At 42.7% G+C, this 25,135-nt stretch overlaps 1 protein-coding gene across 1 annotated transcript in view; it reads left to right on the forward strand.

The window, feature by feature from the left end:
- GTF2H3 (general transcription factor IIH subunit 3) overlaps positions 1-25,135 on the forward strand; it is a 58,145-nt gene that overhangs the window by 16,657 nt on the left and 16,353 nt on the right. Inside the window, exons 5-9 of the mRNA XM_077461931.1 lie at positions 16,548-16,613; positions 19,055-19,084; positions 19,180-19,208; positions 19,521-19,595; positions 19,676-19,729. Coding sequence (XP_077318057.1) covers positions 16,548-16,613; positions 19,055-19,084; positions 19,180-19,208; positions 19,521-19,595; positions 19,676-19,729 — 254 coding nt within the window. The remainder of the gene's footprint in view (positions 1-16,547; positions 16,614-19,054; positions 19,085-19,179; positions 19,209-19,520; positions 19,596-19,675; positions 19,730-25,135) is intronic.

The following is a 25,135-nucleotide window of genomic DNA, read 5'->3' on the forward strand; positions in this document are numbered from 1 at the left end:
TATATTTCTCCTGAATGAATTATTTTTAAAATAATTTTTACTGACAGATAAGGTGTCTAATATGATCCTACTAGATCTCACAATCTTTTCTGTTACTTTGACTGCAAAATAAACACTTAACAATTGCTTCATATTTGTGTCAAAAGTCTTTTTCCATATTTGTCAAACCTCTGGAGAAAAAACCTATCATTTCCAGTTCACCATCTTTTACCTGAGACAAAATCACTGATATGAAATTCTCAGATACCTTAGTAGACATTAGAACAGGTGCTGATATTCCAATTTCGATTGTATGCAATGAGACAGCATTCTGCAAATCTTTTTTTCAACATTTCAAAGTCATTTGTCTGGGTTTGAGTCCATTGATCAAAAACATCTTTTTGTTTCAAGAAATCCATTAATGGTTTAACGTTATCATCATATTCCTGTAAAAACTCTTTACAAAAATTTACTTCACTCAAAAATCGATATAATGCCTTGTAAGATGTTGGAATTGGAATAGCAGATATGTTTCTAAGTTTTTCCTGTGATAACTGTCTCTGTCCCTGACTAATTTGCATATGAAGAAAATTAACTTTATTTTTCATTAACTGAACTGACTCTGTGTTCAATTTCAACCCTGCTGTTTGTAACAAACTAAATAACTCTGTCAACAGAGTGACATGTTCCTCTGTATTTTGTGTAGACAGCAAAATTTTGTCCAAATGCTGGAAAATACATTTTGGTCTAGAAAATTTTGCTAAAACTTTCTCCAAGCAAATGACTATTGGCTATTTCCAGTACTGAAAATACTTTGGCCTTGGCATCCATTTGTGGCATCCTGTGTGTGGCCAATTAAAATCTGAAGACATGTCAGCGATTGCTGTACAAATACTTCCAACATTACTGTACATTGAGGAATCTTTTACCATAGATTTGGGCCTAGATGAATCTTTCCATATAGTAGAATTACTTAAATCAATAATCCAATCTAATTTACTAATCACATCCATGCCTAAAATATTCTCTGTATTTTGGTAACACCAAATGTCTATATTCGTTTTCAAAATTCCGGGAATCTCGAAATTCACATTAGAAACTTTAACTGCAACTGTAAATACATTTAGGAGAATCAATATTCACAGATAATTTTTGTTTAGTTAAACTGAGTTTAGATCCTAAATCTATTAACCATTTAGTATTCTTACCATTTAATAAACCATGCAACCATGGCCTTCCACTTTCATCCATTAAAAGTGAATATTTTAATGTTGGAGATGACTCAGAACCTTTTTTCCTGAATCCTGATGGTGATGGAAGTAATCCATCCCTCTCATTTTCATAATTGTTTGTCATATTGATTGAACTGTCATTAACAGTCAATGTACTGATCTGTTTGACTTCTGAGGCATAAGGCAAATCAATCAAACTATTGTTTGAAGAAGAAAGAAAAAATTGCTCAGAAATATGCTCTGTATTTTCTACTTTCAAAGTTTTCCTTTGTGTACTATGTATGGGAATAACATTTCCTGTCTGCTCTGAAACTTTAGCTCCGCCTGTGACGTGTATCTCATCATCTCTGGGTGTGGCATTACACGTGGCAACTCTTTGAATGCCATTTTCCCTTTGTTTGTCTTCATGTTCCTGGTCATATTTTTCTATGGACCGCTTAACTGGTACCGAAGATAATTGTGGTTTAAACAAAACTTTCTGTTTTTGGTGATCAACCTTGATAGACCGTATATCTTGTACAAAAGACTTCTGCATAGAATCTGCATTAACATTCATAGCGTCTGCATTAACATTAATCTCTAAACTCTTGCTTGACTCTGTTTTAAACTTGACATTATTCTGTAACTCAGACAACTGAATATCCTTTATTTGAATTGCACTCTGCAAATCATCTATCCGCTCAGAAAAACATACCTGAGTCTCTGTTCTCCCCTTTGTACAAACTAAATTTTTTTCAGGAACTCTTGATATCGTATCATAAACTTTAATCAACTTCCTTTTTTCTTTTTTTTTTTTTTTTGCCACTCAGTAGGATTCTTATTAGTAAATTCTAATCAGTTTAACTCTCAGAATCCTAATCTTCATTCTTAACATCATTGTGGCAAGATATCTTTTTCTTTTCCCGGTCTCTTTTTTTTTTTTCTTTTTTTTTTATGTTCTCATTATACCTTGTATCAGTTTAATATTTATCCGTTAAAAAGAGAGAACTGTACAAATTTTGAGAGAAAAAAAAACATAAAGAACAAACAGTAAAACTATCATCTCCTAAATTATATTTGCCCTCATATAATTATTGCCTTGTCTTATTCATTTATTCATTATTTAATTCGGTTTTACCACACCCACCCTTCCCTCTTCTCTAATTATCTGTTGACCTTCCCTATATCCACTGCTCTTTATTCCATTAATGCTTGTGTATAATGCTTCGTCTTTTTAAATATTCTCCATTTTTCCCATGTTCTACGGAATTGTTTCATTCTATCTTCCTCCATTTTTCTTAGATATTCCATATTGTTGATATATTCTATTCTTTGAATCCATTCTCTTATCGAGGGTCCTTTCACCTGTAACCAATTTTTTGGTATTATGGCTTTTGCAGCATTAAGTAGTACGGGTACTAATGAATTTCTTATTCTTCTTTTAAAATGCTTACTCGTTTTTTCTTCTACTCCTAAGAACAAACACTCCCCTGGGGTTAAGGGTATTTTTTGCCCTGTTATTTTCTCTATGTATTCTATTATTCTACTCCAATATTGATTTATTACTGGGCATTCCCACCAGAAATGAAATATTGATCCTGGTATACTACATTTTCTCCAACATAGCTTGGGGTTGGAGGGATCAATTCGATGTAATCTATCTGGTGTTAAATGCCATCTCGTTAAACATTTATAGTTTACTTCCATTGATCTTATATCAGATACAGAGTCATATATCGAGTTAATCATTTGGGTCTCATCGACTCTATAGCCCAGGTCTTTCTCCCATTTAACTATAAATGGGATATTTCCTTGGCCTTCTATTTCAGAAAGACCGTCATATACCTGTGAGACACAATGCTTAACTGCTGATTTCCTTATACATAGTTTTTCAATTGGTGTTAACCTACTTTCATTTCTTAGTGGTTTTGGGATGGAGTTGACAAAGTGTTGAATCTGCTGGTATTTCCAATCTTTTAACCTTTGCCAATTATGCTTCGTCATTAAATCGTGTTTTGGCATTAACTTCCCCTCCCTTATAATGTCTTTTAATTGTAAATCCTTCATTTGTTTCCCTAATGGTGTGTCGTGTCCTGGTGTAAAAAAACTCATGCCCTCTAAAGGGATTAGTGGTGAATTGTGTTGCCATTTGTTTTTGCATTGTATTGTATCCCATTTTTTCAGTGTCGTTAAAGTGATTTCATGTGTCCTATTGCTTATTGCTCTAAATTTTGGTGGAATCCAAATATTTTTTTGTAATTGTGACCCAATCAATATCTCCTCCATTTTTACCCATTTCTTTTTAGTGGTTAGGTTTGTCCATTCAACCAATCTCGATATAATAATTGCTAAATAGTATCTGTGTATATCTGGTAGTGCCATTCCTCCCCTGTTTTTTTTCCTTGTTAATAAATTAAATTTTATCCTAGGTTTTTTGTTTTGCCATATGAATTTTAAGAATAAAGTTCTTATTATATTAAAAAAACAAATTGGTATATTTATCGGAAGCATTTGCATTTTATATGTAATTTTTGTTAATACCACCATCTTCTTAATTCTTCCCATCCAGGATATTATTCCTTTGTTCATCTTCGTGAGTAACGCTTTAACTTCGTTTATTAGCGGGATATAATTAGCCTGATATAACCCCTGAATTGTCTTTGTTATTTTAATCCCTAGATATGTTATTTCTTTTTTTTCCCATGTAAAAGGGAATTTATGCCGTATCAATTCTTCTTCCTGCGAATCTAAGCCGATGTTCAGAATAACAGTTTTAATTGGATTTATTTTTAAATTAGAGAGGGCCCCATATTCTCCGATCTCCCTTATCAGGCCTGATAACGATGTTTGGGGGTTGGTCGTATATAGGAGTATGTCATCTGCATATGCCGCTACTTTATGTTCTCCCCCCCATTCTTATTCCTTCTATAACTGGGTTATTTCGAATTTTTGCTAGTAGGGGTTCCAGAGCTATCACATATAGCAAAGGCGAGAGGGGACACCCCTGTCTTGTACCATTACGCATATCAAAGGCGGAAGACATACTCCCGTTTACCCCCACTCTGGCTGATGGGTACGTGTATAAATTATTTACCCATTTCATCATTTTTGGCCCAAGGCCATATATCTGTAATGTTTCCATTATAAAGCTCCAATCTACTCGATCAAAGGCTTTTTCAGCGTCGATCGAAACCAATATCATTGGAGGATTCGTTTCTCTATCCTTCCCCATTAACAACAGCGTTCGAAGGCTGTTATCTCGGCCCTCCTTCCCTGGGACAAACCCTACTTGATCTCCATTGATAATTTCTGGGAGTAGTTTTTTTTATCCTCGTTGCTAGCAATTTTGCATATAGTTTAGTGTCTGTATTCAACAATGCTATTGGACGGTAGTTAGAACAGATCGTAGGATCTTTACCGGGTTTTGGGATAAGTGTAATATTTGCTAATAGTGATTCTTTTCTCAGGAGCTCATCGTCTACCAGTTTTTTCCAAAGTTTACATAGCTGGGGGGACCAGCTGTTGTTTAAATTTTTTATAATATCTGATGGTAAAACCGTCTGGTCCTGGGCTTTTCCCATTTGGCATATCCTTTATTGCGTTCTCTATTTCTTCTGGGGTGATCGGGTCCTCTAAATTTCTAGACATCTCTGGAGTTATCTTTGGTAGATCTATCTCCCTCAAGTATTCCTGTATTTTGATTTTTCTAGTCTCCTTTTGACTTTCAGTCTCCATGCTCCTAATTGAGTATAGGGCGCTATAGTATGTTTTAAACGCGTTTGCTATTTCTGATGTTCTATATTTTATTTCGCCTTTCGCATTCTTGATCTTTTCTATGTAGTTAATAGCTTTTTTGTCCCTTACCAATCTGGCCAAGTGTTTCCCCGTCTTATTTCCCCACATGTATCTCTCTTTTGCTTCCTTTTTATACGTTTTTCTTATTTCTTGTTCCAATCTATTATTTAATTGGGTACGTTTGTGTATTATTTCTTTATATATGTTTTTATCGAGTTGAGACTTGTGTTTTTGTTCTAATAAATAAAGTTCTTCTTTTAAGTCATTTTGCTGCTTTTCATTTTCTTTTTTTTTCCAGGATCCTAAGGAGATTAATTTCCCCCTAATTAAGGCTTCATGGGCCTCCCAGAGTGTAGCCCTTGGGATCTCTTCTGAGTCATTGAATAAAAAATATTGTTCAATTTCATTTTTAACAATATTTTCTGTTTCCACATTTTCCAATAAGGACTCATTTAGTCTCCATATCCCTTTTACTGTATTCTCTTCCTGGATCTTTTAATTTTATTATTACAGGTGCGTGATCTGAAAGGGTTATGGATCCTATTTTTGCTTCTAGTATATTTTCTAATAATTCATGGTCTACCAGTATGTAGTCCAATCTGACATACATGTCATGTACTGTGGAATAATATGTGTAGTCTTTTTTTCCCTGTATTAAATATTCGCCAAGTATCCATTAATTGTTGCTGGGCCATCTTCTTTTTTAGGGTTCTATGTTGTTTAATTTCGTGTACCATACCCAATGAAGTGCTATCTATATACGGGTCGATGGCAAAATTTAGGTCACCACCCAAGATTATATGACCCTGTTTATTTGTATCTAATTTGTTCAGGATTTTGTTTAGATATTTCTTTGGGCCTTTATTGGGACAATATATATTTACTAATGTATATCTATTTCTTTCTATGCATCCATTTACAAATAGAAACCTCCCCTGTGGATCCATTTTTTTCTTCCACTTTCCATTTGACTTTTTTAGAGATCCCAATTGCCACTCCCCTAGAGCCCCTAATTGGGGTGTCTGCATAATACCACGTTGGAAACTTCTGTGTGTTTAATCTAATACTTAAGTCTAGAGCCAGATGCGTTTCTTGTAAAAACACGATATCTACAGAATATCCCTCCAACTCCCTCAGTATATTATTCCTTTTTTTTGGAGAATTCATTCCTCTAACATTATATGTTGCTATTTTAATTTCTGACATTATACATACTTAAAGTTTTTTCTAACATTTTTTACTAGGAGTAGTGGATTCGTGTCAACAGATTTAACCCTCCCACCCTTCCCTCTACCCGCCTCCCTCTACCCGCCTCCCTCCTCCCCTCAACCCTCCCATCCCACCCCCCTCCCTGTCCCCCCACCAGATGTAAAGTTGACCTACTGGTCCGGGACCTTTTATCTGGAACGCCCTCGTTCCAATTATCCCTTGGCCCTAGGGTGGAATTCTGCTTAATGGTGCCATCGCCCATCTCGCCTTCCATTGGCAAGGTGGTTATCCCGCACACTAGGGGCTCCCCAACCCCCACCGCCCCACCCCCACCTCCCCCCGACCCCTCCCAACCCATCCCCCCCCCCAGCTAAGCCAAGGGGGGAGGGGAGGGGATACGGCGGGAACAAAGAGAGAAAACGTCCAACCAGGCTGGAACTCCCTCCTCTCACCAATTTACATCTCTATCTATCTCACTCCCCCCCCCCCCCCCCCCATCTCCAAGCAACGAGGGGCAGGACTAATTTTCATCTCCCCCCCCCCCCGGAACCGGGATCCCCAATTTTCCTTACTGTCCGGCCATTTTTTCTCCCTATTAAACTTGCAGGAAAGCCCCAATTATATTGCACTTCGTTCTCTACCAATATTGTCAATAGCGGTTTTAGGGCTCTTCTTCTCTTCAAAGTTTCCTGTGAGAGATCTTGGAATATCTGGATGTCTTTTCCTTCATATCTTAGTGGTGCTTTTGATCTTATGTTCTTCCATATTTTATATTTTTCCTCTTCATTTTGGAATAGCACTATGATATCCCGTGGCGTTTCTTGTGGGAAACCCTTAGGTTTCCTTACTCTATGCGCCCTTACTATTTTTTATCACATTAATTATTTCTTTATTCATTAGGGGATTACAAATCTTCATAATTATTTCCGTCAGATCCTCTCGTTGTTGTGCGTCTGGAACACCACATATTCTTAGGTTTTTTCTTCTGTATCTATTTTCTTGGTCTTCGATCTTGTATGCTTGATCTTGTTGTGTTATTTTTAAGCTTTGTATTTCTGCTTCCAGGTTCTTTATTATCTTCGTATCTTTTTCCACTTTTTTTTCCACCTCTACTACGCTTTCAAGTATATGTCCGAGGTTTTTATGTAGTCTTTCCATTTCGGCTTTCATGGTATTTTCCAGAGCTGCAAACATAGAGATTATCTCATTTTTAGTGGGCAATACTTGGAGGTTGTCTTGTTGTGTCTGTTGGGTTATTAAAGGATCAACACTACGATCTAATTCAGTTGTTAGACCTGTTCCTTCTTCTGGTGGTACATCAGCTAATATTTCTAGGTCATGTGCGGAGATATTTTGCGCTTGATGTTTTCTTTTCTCTTTTTTGTTCTTTTCTCTTTCCCTTTTATCGCTGCTTTCTGTCTGTTGGGTTTTTGTATATTGAGATTGAGATTTTTCTGCTTGCTGCTTCTCTGTGGCTGCCGTCTGTGTAACATTTATTCATTGCACCTGAACTGGCAACTAAGCTCCGGCGTGGGGATTTTGGGGTAGCCCCTGCTTTTGCTGATTTTCCCTTCATCTAGCACAGCAATAGTTAAACACCTTTATTCCTATTGTTATGTGTGCCTCTTCCCCCTTCTTTCTACCTTTTTTATTTTATTTTTTATTTTTTTTTTTATTTATTGTCCAGGGGTATCAGTAGCCTCCCATGACCACTGGGATATAATTCTATGGTTTCTAGTTGTCACTATGTTTACCTATTACCTTCGGTTTGACACAAGTATACCTTTATTTCAACCACAACATACTCCTTTTTTTCCACACATTTTTTTTTTTACTGATAGTCTAGCGGAATCATATGATATCTTAAGTCTATTCCCTTTTATTAAGGTAAATCTCTTAGTGTCACTTTACCTCTTGTTTGCTTGCCGATGCTGTTACGCCACAGAGTTTGTGTATTCCTGATTTTATATTGACATTTATCAAGCAGATTTTCCAAGCCTTCCCAATGTTTAACAGAAATTATAATACGGAGTATTTTTAATATTTTATATTTTTATATCCACTTACTCCGTGATTACTTGTAGTGTGGTTTATCTTCATGTTATGTTTCTATCAGATATTCAGCATTCTCATTCAGATCCAGCCCCCCTTTTTTTTTCTTTTTTTTTTTTTTTTATTATTTACTGACCTTCATGGGATTTTTTTCCTTTTTCTCAGTACAATACCTTCCTGTGTCCTGGGTGCTGTATCTTACTTTATCCAGTAGATGGCGTCCGGAACTCAAAGCAGGCCTTCCGAGGCTTAGCGAAGTTTACCGAGCGCAGCCCTGCACTGCCCGCGATGCCGATAGACCGGCCACGCCGGCGCACGTCCGCTCCACCGCTGGGACCCCACGAGATCCACAGGGGGTCCGAGTCATCGCCAGGAGAACCACCCAGCAGCATGCAACATGTCCCGATCCGGGGGGGAGAAACGAAGGGGGGAAGGTAGGAGGGAAGATCCACATTAACAGAGGGGGACAGCCAAGGGGTCAGGTCGGAAGGGGGGGACTAGAAGGGAGCCGCGATCAGCGGCATTCTCCGCACGGTGGGGGCCATGAAGCACACCAGGACGCTAGGTGCAGACACGCACCGTCACAGACTCCTCCCCCGGAAGGGCCAGGCTTGACAAGTGACTGCGCTTTAATCAACTTCCTAACCTGTTTGCTGAATTTCTTAAAAGTAAATTTTGACTTTTGTATTTTGATATTAGCTTGTAAGCATTCATTGAACATGTAACACCATAATTCATCATCTTTAACAAACTTTGACAGACTTTTAAATTCTAATTCACTCTCATCAGACAATTCATGAATAAGATTCATACTTGCCAATGCAGGATAAGCTTCATTCATGTAACACGCATTCCCTCTCTTGGCGGGAAATTACTTCATCAAGAAACAGATTTTCTTGCACATGCACAAATGTCTCACCAATTTTGATGTTTCTTTTTCTCAGTTCAATTCAATGATGTTTAAAATGTAATGTACTTAATAATAATCCTAATCAGGAAATATTGTAATATAAAGAAGTAACTTATATTTCTCTTATATTCACCGACCGACACAGATCCTCTCTTAGCCATTGGGTTGTATACTTTACCTCTAGGGAAATACTAGGCAAAGTTGTAATACAACACTCAGAACTTTCAGTTCCGCCCGTGGGGGCGGTCCCTTAGGTATCAACCCCCCTGCCTGCTAGCAGACCTCAGTTTTATTTTGCCTAGTGAAGGAGGAAGACCTAGGAACCCTGCGGGCCCATAGGTCCGTGTTTTTTATTCAGACGCTTCGCTTTTTGCAGAAGATGAGTGATCCTGTGATCTTCTATCAACAACTGGCTGGGTGACAGGCTGGTTCACTTATCCTTGTAGTCTCCCCAGTCCGGCCATCGAGCATGTGCAGGTCGCAGCTACAGCTTGGCAGGTCATGACATGCCTCAGCTTCAGAGGTGGTCGGTGAGCTTTTATGCTCCGGAGCATACATATGACCGGGCTACTGATGTCTGCGTCACAGTATGCCGGGCCAGTAGCCTTCCCTGTACTGATCAGGAGTAGGTCTACAGTGGAATGTCTCCCAGCTCTTCAGGACTGGCAAGTACAGCTCTCCCTGTTCTGACGGGGCTGGGCATTCCCTGGGAGGTTGATTCGGGGGCCCCCTCACCTCCCTATCTTTTCTCCCCTGTCCCTATCTTCCCCCCCTTCGGGGGGAATGCTGCATGTGTGTGCCTATATAGGGGCTCTCTGTAGGCTCTCGCCTGACATGGGGGTGCTGGCTGAATGGCGGTGGTCCTGGGGCCTGTATGGTATGCCCCTGAAAGGTGTCTGTGAGGGTCTGCTGGGAATGGTGCAGCGCTGTGGCTTTGCAGGTTTTTTTTATTTCTACCTCATTGCGATGTTTGGTGGCCATTTTAGGTGTGGGCAGATCAGGCTGACTATCTGGGCTTCAGGGGACCATTTTCTATGTGATTCCTATCAAGGCACTGGCGGCCATTTTCTGGAAGCCTGAACATATTTCAGTGTTCCCTGACAGCAGCATGGCTCATGTGCTCTCACGGCTTTTTTTCCCTGTGTTTCCTGTCTGTGTACTGGACGCTGAGCGGCCATTTTATTGAAGCCTGAGCATTTTTTCTGATCGTTTTAGTGATCGTTCCAGCGGTTATCACCAACTCAGTTTTTGGGACTACAGGCACCACTTGTAGACAGCACAGAACTCCCCAGGGTGGTGAGTCCGGCGGGAATGAGCCCCTCAGTCAGCGGCAGCAGGGAGGGTGGGACTGTCATTGTCCTAAGTTCCCTTCAGGTGGCAGACAGGATAGGGTCAGCATGGCTCAGAAACTAGTGTTTCTTCCCCCAAAGTCCAGGCAATGGCAACCGGGTCACCTGCAGACTGCGCAGTGCCCATGGACACCCTGATGGCAGTCCTCAACTCGTTGATTGCTAGATGGAGGCGGTGTGTGGGAAGATGGGTGCAATAAGGTGGCCCCTGTTCCCCCCCGTCCTCTGGGGAGAGCTCTGGCACAGACTCGGGCCCTGATGAGGCTGGTGACCCCTGCTCTGTCTCGTCAGATGAAGCTGACCAGGACCGTTGGGACAGTAGGGATGAGTCCCTGTCCAGGGCCGGGCGCAAAAAAGCGCTTGTTGGAGCAATTATCACAGCTGTGCGTGATATCCTGAAGATTCAGGAGCCAGCAGGTCCCCCTGCTGAGGTAGAGGTCCTTTTTGGGTCCCACAAGCCAGCATGTTCACCTATGGTGTTCCCGTATCTGACTTATTTGACAAGTTCACTTATAGGGAATGGGGTCGCACGCAATGGACCTTTTTGGTCCCCAGACACAGGGCGGTGCGTTACCCCTTTGAGGAAAGCCTTCTCACGAAGTGGTCGGCTCCTCCAGTCGTGGACCCTCCAGTATCCAAGTTAAATTCGTAACCATGATCCCGGTAGTGGGAACTCCTGCATTTAAGGATCCCGCAGACAGGAAGGCCGAGGCAGTGGCTCGTTCCTTGTTTACGGTTGTGGGGTCTGCTGTACGACCAGTACTGCCATCTGCACTTGTGTCGCAGACACTGACTGAGTGGGCAAAACGTTTGCACTGCGAATTGGGAGAGCGTCAGGCTTTTCCTGTCTGCGTGAAACTGGCAGACCAACTAGTGCAAGGCCTTAAGTACGTTTGTGACGTGGCCCTGGATACCTCCCTCTGTATCTAGGGCTTCAGTGTCAGCTGTGGTGCTGAGGCCCCTGGCCTAATTGGCTGAAATGCTGGTCTGTTGACCAGGCATCTAAAAAAGCCCTGAGGGATCTTCCTTTCCTTGGCGAATGGCTCTTTGGATGGTATTAGTAAGCATGCCACCGGTGGTAACAGTGTATTACTCCCACAGGCCAGAAAGGCTAAGGAGCCACGCTGTAGGCAAGGGCCCTCTTTTTTCAGTTCACTAACAGCTTTTCCGTCCGCCTGGAGCTTCGGTATATCGTCCCCAGCCCGACAAGACGACCATGGACGGACAAAAACATCCCTGGAACCGCAAGCCTAACAAGCCTGCGAGTATAGGTGCTACCGCATGAAGGTTTGTCCCCACCCATGTCTCGGGTGGGGGGTCGCCTTCGGGAGTTTGCAGCCTGATGGTCCCCTCGGTTTTCAACCAATGGACCTGCTACCTGATTTCCTCAGGCTACAAGATAGAGTTGCTCTCTTAGTCGCCAAACAGAGTCTTCCCTTCCAGCATACCCGTATCCCCAGCTCGCCAGGAGGCCCTCTTGGGGGCAGTAAGGGATCTGCTGAGTCACAGGGTGGTTGTACCGGTTCCGGAATCGGAACGTTTCCAAGGATTCTACTCAAATATGTTTGTAGTTTCCAAGAAGGAAGGGGTATGTCCAATCTTGGACCCAAAAGCCCTCTATCACTTTGTTAAGGTGTAGAGGTTCAGAATGGAATCGGTCGCCCAGTAGTTGCTGCACTCTATCAAGGGTACTTCCTGGCGCCCTTGGACATCCAGGATGCGTACCTGCACATACCCATATGCCTGTGGCAGCAGAAGTTTCTGCAATTTGCAGTCGGGGAAGCCCACTACCAGTTTGTGGTCCTCGCTTTGCTTTTGCATGTGTGTCCTGGGGCTCATGTTGGCTTCCTTTTAAGGCTGTACCGTTTGCCCAGTTCTACACCAGAGTCCTGCAGAAGGAGACCTTGTCTAAATGGGACAAATCTCAGTTGTCCCTGGATCGTCTGATTCAGGTGAGCCAATCAGTCAGTGAATCACTGATCTAGTGGCTGAGGTCCCCAGTAATTCATGCCGGAAAGTCGTTCCTACCTCTAAAGTGGACAGTGATCACAACGGACACCAGTTTTTTCGGCTGGGGTTGAATAATGGGGGTTCAGTCGGCTCAGGGCTCAATCTGCTCGAACTGAGAGCGATCAGGCTGTGCCTCTCCAAATGGTCAATGAGCCTGCAAGGACGTCTAATCAGGGTCCAGTCAGACAACGCCACTGCAGTGGCATATGTCAGTCACCAAGGGGGGACAAGAAGCTCAGCCGCGGCACGGGAGGTCGCTCACATACTTCGGTGGGCAGAGAGACATGTACCGGTTTTGTCGGCCATTTACATTCTCAGAGTGGAGAACTGGCAGACGGACTATCTGAGTCGCCAGATGCTGGACCCAGGAGAATGGGCGTTGCATCCGGAGGTATTCAGGTTACTATGCCTGAGGTGGGGCACACCATACGTGGATCTTCTGGCCTCCCATCTCAATCAGAGGGTGCCAAGATTTGTGTCCAGGACAAGAGATCCGTGGGCGGACGCGTCACGTCTGATTCGCAGAGTGGATGCCAAGGGGATCTCAGTAATACTGGTGGCCCCAGATTGACCTTAGCGTCCATGGTACGCAGACCTGGTCTGGTGGCAGACGCTCCCTGACGACTGCCATTACGAGAGGACCTTCTGTCTCAGGGTCTGATTCTTCATCCTCCTTTACCATCGCAGGCTTTAACGGCATGGCTATTGAGAGCCAGGTGTTGAGAAACCGGGGTCTGTTGGACTCGGTGATCCCAACTATGTTGAGAGCACGGAAATCTTCTTCTTGGAAGATATATCATCGTACCTGGACGGCCTACATCTCTATATGTGAGGTGAAAGGTTGGCATCCGCGCTCTTTTTCCATATCCAGGATCCTGCTGTTTCTTCAGCAAGGAGTAGACCAGAAATTGGCGTTCAGCACTATTAAAGGGCAAGTTTCAACTTTTATTCCCAAATAAGCTGCGCTATACTGATCCGATAAATGCTATGTGAAGCAAATGAGTGAATAAATAAAGCATGAAATCAAAAAATATTAACAAAGTGCAGACAGGGAAATGCATATACTAATGTTCAAATATTAGTCCATCATCCCATCAACAAAAAATGTTTTGCTTGTAATCTCCAACGTGTTTTAAACACACCACACCGATATAGGAAAAGTGTCATCAGAGTTTGCAGGAAAAAAGAGGACTTCCACCACCAACACTACTGCCGCTTACCAGCTACACTGATCCCATCTCAGAGACCAGATATCGCCAAATCAAAAACGCTTCCTCTGAGTCAGGACTGCATGGAGGGTGTATCCTCTTTAAGCGCTTGGTTCAAATGGTTAGAAGAATCCTACGGCCACACCGCTTATTCCAATGGTTAGAAAAATCCTACGGCCACACCGCTCATTGCCCAGCACATATAATAACGAAAGGAATCGCCATAGTGTGATATAGTCACGAAATTTAATATAATAAAAAAGATTGCACTTACATCAAGTAGAAAAAACTTTGCTTTGTAAAACAAACAAATTCACCGGCCGGCTTAGTAACGCTGCCCGTCGCTTCCGGGTCCAGCGTAGATCGCGGTGACGTCAGTACGTCGCTCCTCCCTACGCCGTTTCGTTATAGGTAACGTCTTCCAGGGGCACAGGCGGCGTACTGACTCACCGCATTAAATAGCACTATGTACAATTAACTCCGCCCCGCTCTGAGCTTCCATTGACCATGTCAGTTAAGGGCAAGATTCCCTATAATGTGGGCGGAAATGAGATCACTTCCGCCACATGTGATCAGCTGTAATGAGATCACTTCCGCCACATGTGATCAGCTGTAATGAGATCACTTCCGCCACATGTGATCAGCTATATTGTAAACAACATCGGCCATATTAAATCTAAAAGTAACCATATTAGATCTGGGCAAAAATTACTTTATATCAAACCGAACGCCAGGATATGCATTGACCTTGCGGCCAGCACATTCAAATCAATAGGCATATCGGAGCAAGGGAAAATAATTAATTAATTTGAGACAAAAAAGACAATATATAAATTATCTAAAAAATAAAATGAAAATTATTTTAAAAGACAAAAATATATATCTAAAAAATATAAAAAAATTTTTTTTATAAAAAAAGGGAAAAAAAGGTTTAATTCCCTTACATTATTATTTCTACCTATAGGATTACCAGCCACTATTCTACACATTTCTGAGGGGAACCTATAAAAAATATAGAAAATATATAAGGACCCCATTTAATTCAAATGGATCATATATGGTATGTCAGAAACCTTTCTTTTAAGATTGTTTATTGGTGGGCTATTTCAACTTTGACTGTCTTTTTTCAGTGACCCCTGGCGTCTCACTCATAGTGAGTACCTTTGTTCAGGGGGTCTGTCATGTAGTCCCTCTGGTGCGTCCACCATTACCCCCATGGGATTTGAACCTGGTGTTAGCGGCGCTTCAAAAAACGCTGCTTAAAAATATCAGGGTGTTTCCCCTGTTGACGCTTTTTCAGAAAGTGGTCTTTCTAGTGGCCATCACATCGGCCAGGAGGGTCTCGGAACTGACGGCCTTGTCTCGCAAGTCGCCTTATCTGGTTATCCATAGGATAAGGTGGTGTTGCGTTCGCAACCGTCCTTTCTACTGAAGGTGGTCGCGGCTTTTCACATTAATGAGGACATGGTGTTACCATCTCTCTGTCCTAGGCCAAAACACCCTAAGGAGGTGGCCTTCACGCTCTGGGTGTGGTTCGGGCTCTGAAAGTGTATTTGTCTACCACTGTTCCCTTTCGGAAGTCAGAGTCGCTGTTTGTCTCGGTAGCTGGTCCTAAGAAAGGCATGGCGGTCTTATCAGCCACCATTTCCCGGTGGATCAGACAGATTGTAGTACAAGCCTATGCCTTAAAGGGTCAGATGCCCCTCTTTCCGGTTACGGCCCACTCCACAAGGGCAATCGGAATGTCTTGGGCTTTCCGACACCAAGCGTCTGTCACTCAGGTGTGTAAGGTGGCGACCTGGTCGTCTGTCCACATGTTTGCCAAGTTCTACAAGGTAGATGTCAGTGCATCGGCTGATGCCTGTTTTTGGCCGCAAAGTTTTGCAGGCGGCTGTATAGTTGCAATTGAATATGCAATATTTTACCCTTTTTCCTGTTTTTTTCGATAAAAACACAGTACCTTTAAGTTAATGCACTGTTGCATTACATTCCGCAGTTTTTTGTGTGGTTGTGGGTAGTCACTCTTGTTGAGGGTACCCTGATTTTGTGGTGGATTTCTCCACGCACTGTTTCCTTTGTGGGTAAAGTTTCACTTGTTCCCACTTGCCATGGTGGATGAAGTGTTTATGCTTTTTCCCACCCCTCATTTGGCACTGCTTGGGGACATCCCAATGGCTAATAGAGGAGCTGTGTCGGTTGGTGAATACAAGAGAAAATAGGATTTTTTGTACTCACCGTAAAATCCTTTTCTCTGTAATTCACCGACCGACACAGCACCCGCCCCTGTTGTACTGCTAGCAGGCAGGAAGGTTGATACCTAAGGGACTGCCCCCATGGGTGGAACTGAAAGTTCTGAGTGTTGCATTACAACTTTGCCTAGTATTTCTCCTAGAGGTAAGGTATACAACCCAATGGCTAAGAGGGGAGCTGTGTTGGTCGGTGAATTACAGAGAAAAGGATTTTACGGTGAGTACAAAAAATCCTATTTTTTAGATAACATACTGAAACTCTGTGTCTTTGGACAAGAATGTAATCTTATCTCATACGATGGGGGAGGTGAATGGTCAACTCACTCTAAATTACAGCCATATGTGAGATGTACATAGAATTGTTTTTCCCAAGAAATGTATTTGAAGCTTCAAACAGACTTTTACATAAATATATGTAAAAATCTATATGTATATTTATTTCACTTTATCCATATCTAGAATATATGATTATATACATAAGCAAGTCAATTATATTCTAACAGAAAGTCATTTGGGAGGTCAGCAGGACCAAACAGCATTGAAACCTGTGTCTGAAATATGACTCTTCTTCACAGGCACTGAAATGAAAGGACAGCGGACAGACACTATGTTGGCAGGATCCTTAGCAAAAGCCCTTTGCTGTATCCTTTTCATTATGAATTCATTGAGGGGCATTAGGAAATGTGTAATTTACATTGATGGCCAGTGGGAGGAATTCCCCCCCCCCCTTAAAGAGGCGATAGGAATGCTACCCCTGCAGCTGACTTAAAGATCATTGATGTCCTGCAGTTGGTTATGTTAAGTGATGTTGACCCTGGAACTATGCAAGCACCATTAAATAGGAGGTCAGTCTGCCGCAGCTCAAGAAACACCTCGGATCTCTGGAGGTACCCTAGGGTTCCATGGTTGAAATTACGGTCTTAAATTTATGTGAACCCTAACAGAGAACTTCTGCAGTTTGCACCCTGTCATTTTGTTCAATCTGTTAAAGTACAAAAAAAACTGTTGATCTTGTCATTAATTTAGATATGTCCTGTGTCCTCTGCACATTTGCTGTGTTATCACAAAGAGTCTGTTGTTATCTGGGACTGCAGAATTAATACCATTTGGCCCCTTTTACACAGGTACCTCCGCTAAGCGGAATCCGCTTGTTCAACTGGGGCAGTTGGATGGAAAAGGACAGGCGATCTGATCTGCCGGATGGATGGAGAATAGGACCATCATCCATCTGTTTTTGACGGACAGGATCGGATCAGATGGCGGCGAGTGCCAGTGGACATGTGTCCGTGCACATCCGCTGCTCCATAGAAGAGAATGCAGGGTCCGATCAGGTCAGCCTGAAAAACTGAAAGGCGGGCCTGATTGAACAGCCAGTGTGAAAGGAGCCTTCATGTGTGGAGATCTGAGAGTTGGAGTAGCTGAGTGGTTTAGCAAAAGACACCTGGCAGGGCTGGAAAAACTCAGTTTACAAAAATGCTGTGTGATGCCAGGCCACAAAAGGACTTGGGAACGGAGTTCATTTCTGGTAGATCAACGGGTATTTTTCTGAACTTACAGGGTTTTTAAAGCAATAAAACATGGGAAAGGTGCATATATTGCAAAGATGTACTGCAAATGTCCTTTTTTTTTGTCTTAACATATGGTTTTAAAGTGATTATAAAGTCTTTTTTTTTTCAATAAAACAACAAACGTTATACTTACAGTACCTGCCCTATGCAGGGGTTTTGCACAGAGCGGCCCCAATCCTCCTCTTCTCGGGTTCCTCTTTTGTGCTCCTGGCCCCTCCCTCCTGTTAAGTGCCCCCACAGCAAGCTGCTTGCTATGGGGGCGCCCGAGCTGAGTCACAGCTCCCTGTGTCCATTCAGACACTGAGCTGTGGCCCAGCCCCACCCCATTCTCTCTTATGATTGGCTGACTGACTTTGACAGCAGCGGGAGCCAATGGCACAGTGACACAGAAGGGAGAGTCTTGGAAGGCCTTGTTATACTAATGCATGAATACATTAGAATAAAAAACCTTCTGACTTTACAACCCTTTTAAGCCTGTAAAGAAGGATTTTTGTTTGCATTAGATGGGTTTGGCATTTCCATACAGTTCTATAGGAATGCAAAAACCTGCTTGAAGCAGGAGAAATGCATGTCAGAAAGAGGTCAACTGCAGGTCAGATCCTCCAGCCATTGAATACTGAATGATCTCAGAGGAGTCTCAAACCGACACAAGCTCAAAGCCCGTCAACATTTATGTAGAAGGTTAGTAAATAGTGAAGGTGTAACGACATGTTCGGCGACCCATCGCAGTTTGCTACGGAAGTGACTTTCCCGACGCCGCCATCTTGCTACACCAGTGCCGCCAGTTTGCTACGGAAGTGACGTTCCGTTTCCGCCATCTTGCTACACCCGACATTCATCCACAGTAAGGATAAGCTAAGAAGGCAAAACTAAGAAGGAAAGCAGACGTCTTTTTACACCCGCCGGAGTTTTGCCTTTTACACGTATTTATAACAGTAAAGTCAGTTTATATAGTGAAATACAGGACTTAAAACTCTGTCTGACTGCTTAGATGTTGAATTTTAAAAGCAGCGAACTTCTGTCAGATTAGCAAACCTGTGAGATGAGCAGGGTTGCTGCTGCTTTTAAAATTCAACATTTAAGTAGTCAGACAGAGTTGTAAGTCCTGAATTTCACTATAGAAACTGACTTTACTGTTATAAATATGTGTAAAATGCAAAACTCCGGTGGGTGTAACAACATGTCCGCTTTCCCCCTTCTTAGTGTATCCTTACTGTGAACGAGTGTGGGCGGCGAGATGGCGGCGATGGAACGTCACTTCCGCAGCAAACTGCGATGGGTTGCAGAATATGTCGTTAGAAAGGCAGCCTTGTTGTGGTATACAGGAAGGGAGGGAAAATCTCCTCAATAGGGGCAAAGGCATTATAGGAAAATAGAGCCTGTAATCCCATCCTATCCAAACTAGATGCACGTGTTCTGCATATATTTACATTCATGGCATAATCATTTATTCATATTTTGTATTTATTATTTTTTTCTAATGCCTAAACTTTTTCCTGATCATTAATGTCCAGACATTAACCGAATAAATAAAGAAACCAAAGGTACATATTTTTAAACACCTTTGTTCTAAGTTAATGTAAGGTTGCTACAGCTTCTCAGTGTCTAATATGTATTTTTTTTTCTATATTATGTGCAGCTGGACAAGAAGTGAAATCCAGGATACTGGTGAGAAAATGGACTTGATCAAGTTTGTCTATTGCTGGTAGGGATGAGCTCCGGCGTGTTCGCACAGCCCAAGTGCAGAGCCTGACAGGAAGTCGGTGCTGCGCTAATCACAGGCAGTGAGACATTTCCTGATGCATGGCTGCAGAGATCTAGAAATGTCTCACTGCCTGTGATTAGCGCAGCGCAGTGCCGACTTCCTGGTGGGCTCTGCACATGGGATGTGCGAACATGCCGGAGCTCATCCCTAATTGCTGGTTTCCAGAGCATCCTCTAACAGGGCAATTCTTTCTTTTGTCTGGTAATTTATTGTAGGTCATTAAGGCAGCAGAAGATAGTGCTCTACAATATATGAACTTTATGAATGTCATATTTGCTTCTCAAAAACAGGTAATTCTACTTTGTGATTAGAAGTCTTTAATTGTTTGGATAAAGCTGATTAAGCGAATGTTTTCTTCCTTTACCTTTAGAATATTCTAATTGATGCTTGTGTATTGGACACAGACTCGGGACTCTTGCAGCAGGTAGGGGACTAATTCAAATCCTGTCCTCTTTTATAATCATGTCCTTTTTTGTGCTTATAGTATGTGACAGTCACAACTTTTCAGAGCAGAGAGTAGGGGCTGGGACCTATGACTACATTAGTGACATGACAGACGTGCTTCATAACACTTTCGTCTTCTGTTCCTTGACAGCATTTTTATCAGTCAGCCAATTGTCTAGACCTTTGGAATTTATTGTGTAAGCATGAGGTCATTGTGTTGCAACATACTTGTGGGCCACAGCAGGGGTCCCCAAACTCTTCAACTCATCAACCCATTCACAATGTTTCAGATTGTTTATCAATAGTGCTGTGAATAATAATATTATTGACTACTATTGACACTTCCTCTTGGTATTACAGTAGCAGGTGCCATTATGGTTAAATACTGAATTTTTCGGAAATGCACAGCAGTCAGTTCTTCAGCACTACTCCTATGACTATGGGTGTTATTACTGGATCTCCAACAGAGTTTGAGGTGGGGTGCAGTACAGGAAGTGGACAGGAATGCTACATTGTCAAACATTTTCCTTGCCACTCCAGGCGAGACAATCACATTTTAGGTGCTGGCTCCGCTTGTTTCCATGGAAGCAATTAATTTTACCAGCAACTGGAAAGCCGCACACCAAGATGCAAAATTATATTCTTACTTTATTAAAATGGCTATCAGGAACAGGTTTTATTCTGAAGAATTTTGAGTCAGGCACAGCACTTTTACAAAGAGAGAGCTGTGCCTAGCACAAAATATGTCAGAATAGAACATGTCCCTTCTGGCTCTTTTTTAATAAAGAAAGATAGTCAGCGTGCAACATTCCTGTGCCAGAATAGAACCTGTATGTTTATACTTTTTGCAAGTTGAAGAGCGGGAGATCACAGACATACGGTACCAAGACAACCCAAGAGCACAGTTGCTTCTGGCAGACCATCCAACCCTGGTAATGCTGTCTCTCCTCTAGCTACCTCACCTTAAGTACTAGGGACTGGAATTGAGCTCTACGAAGTGCTTTAATGACTCCAGTCGACTTTTTGTGTTCAAAGGAGAAGTCCAGCCTGAGCTTTTTTGGCTGGGCTTCTTCTATGGGTCACAGGATTGCAATTCGATTTGCACTCTTGTGACCCATTTTCAACAGAGAGCGGACTGAAGTTCACTCTATGCTGACGTCACCAATATCGGTCCAGGCACCATGTCATCCTGACTCCGGGAGTCTGAATCTGCCAGGTGCCTGGACTGATAGCTGTCTCAACCTCTCAGCGAGCTGCTGAGATGGCCGCTCCCCGCCCCTCCACAGCCAAGTGCTATAGTGAGTGTGGAGGAGCAGTGCAGGAGAGCTGCTGATTGACAGTCAGCTCTCTGCTTGGGGAACCGAGAGAACCGAACCATTGACTATGTTTGATGGCTTGGTTCTCAGTGCAGAGACGCTGGGGGACAGATGCAGCACCAGACCGATGCTGCATCCACCTAGGTAAGTATGAATCTGTAATAGCCCCCAAACCCATACTTCTCTTTTAAGGAATCTTTTATTGACCCCATAAAATTACTTGGCCTTCTTTTGATCCCCAGGCACCTTGAATAGCCTGTCAAGTCTGTGGGGTCAATATTGACCACTTTTGAGGAACCTTGGGCTAGTGTAAAGAATTACACTGTGTGCACAAATATTAGGCAAGTTGTATTTTTGAGGATTTAATTATTGTACAACTACAGTGCTCTTGGTCAATCGAAAATATTAATAAACTTCAAACCTGAATATTTAGCTTGGAGTTGGACAGTATGCGTAAAAACGATGATTTGGTCAAAATACTCACTTGCCTAATAATTGTGCACACAGTGTAGAAATGCTAGATATTTGTGCATTCTTCCAACACTTTTATTGATATATGAAAAGGGGGAAACATAAGATAGAAGTTCACGTGTAAATACATAATAAAATATATTATGAGGGTATAGATTATAAACTGACACCAACCCGCAAGCTGAAGCCAGGGCTCAGTGCGTTATATCCAAGCCCTGAGACCCAGGGGCTAAGGTAGACAAGGGGGAGCAGAGCTGTCTGCAGAATGGAGGGAGAAATATAAAAATGGGGTGGGGTTGATAGGAAAAAAAAACAAGACACAACACAACAGTGGGGGTGTAGAACAGAGCGGCGGGCAAGAGGCCCAGAAACAGGATGAGTAAGAAAGCTGAGCTCTGTAATTTCAAAGCCATTGTATCTAATTTTTAGGGACTCATTAATGACAGGAATAGTACCACTGGATTGGCGCAGGGCCAATGTGGTGCCTATATTTAAAAAGGGAACAAAGTCTTTACCAAGTAGTCTAGACCCGTTAGTTTAACTTCTATAGTTGGGAAGATACTGGAGGGATTAATAAAAGACCACATAGACGAGTTCTTGCAGGAAAAAAATATTTCATGGATTCATGAAAGGCAGAAGTTGTCAGACAAACCTGATTTCTTTTTATGAGGTGGTAAGTAAAACCTTGGACAGAAGGGTGGCGGTGGACGTGATATATTTGGATTTTGCAGAGGCGTTCGATACAGTTCCGCACACTAGGCTCATGTGTAAGGTAAAGTCTACAGGTTTGGAAACATCAGTTTGTAGATGGATAGAAAACTGGCTAAAAGACAGAATTCAGAGAGTAGTGGTTAATGATTCTTATTCTGAATGGTCTAAGGTTATCAGTGGTGTACCCCAAGGTTCAGTGCTGGGACCCTTGCTTTTTAATATCTTTATAAATGATATTGGGTCTGGGATCAAAAGTACCATTTCAGTCTTTGCAGATGACACCAAGCTATGCAGTGCAATAACGTCCTTACAGGATGTCACCAATTTACAAGCCGACCTCAATGCTCTGTCTAATTGGGCGACTATGTGGCAGATGAGGTTTAATGTTGAGAAATGTAAAGTTATGCACTTGGGGGGCTAAGAATATACATGCATCATACACACTAGGGGGAGTACAACTGGGGGAATCCATAGTGGAGAAGGATCTGGGGGTTTTGGTATATCATAAGCTCAATAATAGCATGCAATGCCAAGCTGCGGTTTCCAAAGTGAGCAAAGTCCTTTCCTGTATTAAGAGAGGTATGTACTCCAGAGAGAGAGATATCATTTTGCCCCTGTTCAAATCATTAGTAAGGCCTCATCTGGAATATGCCGTTCAGTTTTGGGCACCAGTTCTCAAAAAGGATATCGGGGAACTGGAGAAAGTGCAGAGAAGGGCAACCAAACTGATAAGAGGCATGGAGGAACTCAGCTATGAGGAAAGATTAGAGGAACTGAATTTATTCACTCTTGATAAGAGGAGATTAAAGGGGGATTTGATCAGCATGTACGAATATATAAGGGGTCCATATAGGGAACTTGGTGTTGAGTTATTCACTTTATAGTCAACAAAGAGGACAAGGGGGCACTCTTTACGTCTAGAGGAGAAGAGATTTCATCTCCAAATACGGAAAGGTTTCTTCATAGTAAGAGCTGTGAAAATGTGGAATAGACTCCCTGCAGAGGTGGTTATGGCCAGCTCAGTGGATTGCTTTAAGAAAGGCCTGGATTATTTCCTAAGTGTACATAATATAACTGGGTACTGACATTTATAGGTAAAGTTGATCCGGGGAAAATCCGATTGCCTCTTGGGGGATCAGGAAGGAATTTTTTCCCCTGCTTTAGCAAATTGGATCATGCTCTGCTGGGGTTTTTTGCCTTCCTCTGGATCAACTGTGGGTATAGAATTGGGTATATGGGCTGGTATGATATTTATTATATATATATTTTTTGGTTGAACTGGATGGACTTGTGTCTTTTTTCAGCCTGACTTACTATGTAACTATGTAAGAAAGAGCGACAAAGGGGAGATAAGAAAGAAAGGTCCCCCAGCTGGAGATGGGGTCAAATTAAATTTAGAGTCCTAGACTAGTCGGATGTAAAGTATGGAATGTGTAGGACCACCACGGGGCTCACACCTTAAGAAATTTGGCATGGGAGTCGTGGAGGACACTGGACACTTTTTCATGAATCATAAGGGTCGTCGAGGTATTCTTTACCTTTTGAAAATGAAACGGCCAGCTTTTTCCATGCCCTTGCTATTGTTCGTTTTGGCTGAGATAAATAGGTATGTGGCTAGTTTCTGCTGGTGAGAGAGAAAAGGCCAATGGAGTAATGCAAATTTGGGATCCTTGCGGAAGGGTATGTGAAATAGGGAGGATAGTAGGCCAAAGACCCTTGACCAGAATCCTACAAGACCACCATGTGTGCAGTTCATCTCCTCGCTGGCCACAACCCCGGAAGCATCCATCATTGCATGTTCGGTTTGACTTGGCGATACAGCCTGGGACCCAGTACCAGCGCAGGAGAACCTTATAGGCTGCCTCCAATGTAGCAGTGTTAAAAGAGCACTTTGCTATGCTGGACCAGACCTTACTTCAGTCTGCAATATATATGGGGGACCGGTCACGTTCCAATTAAAGCACATAGGAGAGGGTAGTGGAAGTACCGCTGGTGGTTAGTAAGGAGTAGATCTTAGAGATAGTGCAGCGAGTGGCTGGGCAATGCTGGCAGGTGTGCTCCAAGGCAGTCATTTGATATGGAAAGGAGCCAAGACGCCAGAGGGAAGATATCCAATGTCGCAGCTGAATGTAATGGAAGAGTTCGGCTGGTGGAGCTTCATGAGTCTCTTGGATTGAGGAAAGTGTGGGTACCAAGAAAGAGATGAAGCAGTGAAACCCCATGGGCAGGCCACCAAAAATGTGGGATTGTTCCGAGCCAGGTGGGAACATGTGGTTATTCAAGAGGGGAAGTAGCTACAGGAATGGGGACATAAATTTGCCCAAATACTGTATCGAGACCCATAATTTCAGATTGTGTATCATGAGGGGGCTGGCAGGAGGAGGTCATATTTTACGAAGTAGCCACAATAAGGAAGAGATAGGGACCAGAACGCATTTAGGCACCTCCCGAAGAACCCATAGGGGGACGTCAGACTTCGCATGGAGAGTTGGGAAATTTGAGCTGCCAGATAAAATTTTGCAATGTCTGGAACGTCCAGCCCGCCCCGTAACATGAACATAGAGGTTAGAGTGGGAAACCCTGGGGCACTTATGTGCCCAGATAAAGGTGAAAAGTCTGTTCTGGAGTAGCTAGAATGCAGGGGCACGGACAGGAAAAGTTAGAAAAAAGTAAAAAATCTTTGGGAGGATTGTCATCTTGACTGCGTGGATACGGCCGATCCAGGATAAGGTGAGGAATCGCCAAGATGCCATGAGAGCTGTGATAGTGCGCAAAAGCAGGTAGTAGTTGGCGGACAAAAGGGAAGCATAAGAGGGGGTCAACTTGATGCCCAAGTAGTCCAGTGAGGAGCTTGCCCAGCGGTAGGGGAAGGAAGATTGGACATGTGA

This window comes from Lithobates pipiens, unplaced genomic scaffold, assembly GCF_037356315.1.
Source record: "Lithobates pipiens isolate NorthernLeopardFrog02 unplaced genomic scaffold, aLitPip1_a1.2 Scaffold_3, whole genome shotgun sequence".
NCBI classification, from domain to species: domain Eukaryota; kingdom Metazoa; phylum Chordata; class Amphibia; order Anura; family Ranidae; genus Lithobates; species Lithobates pipiens.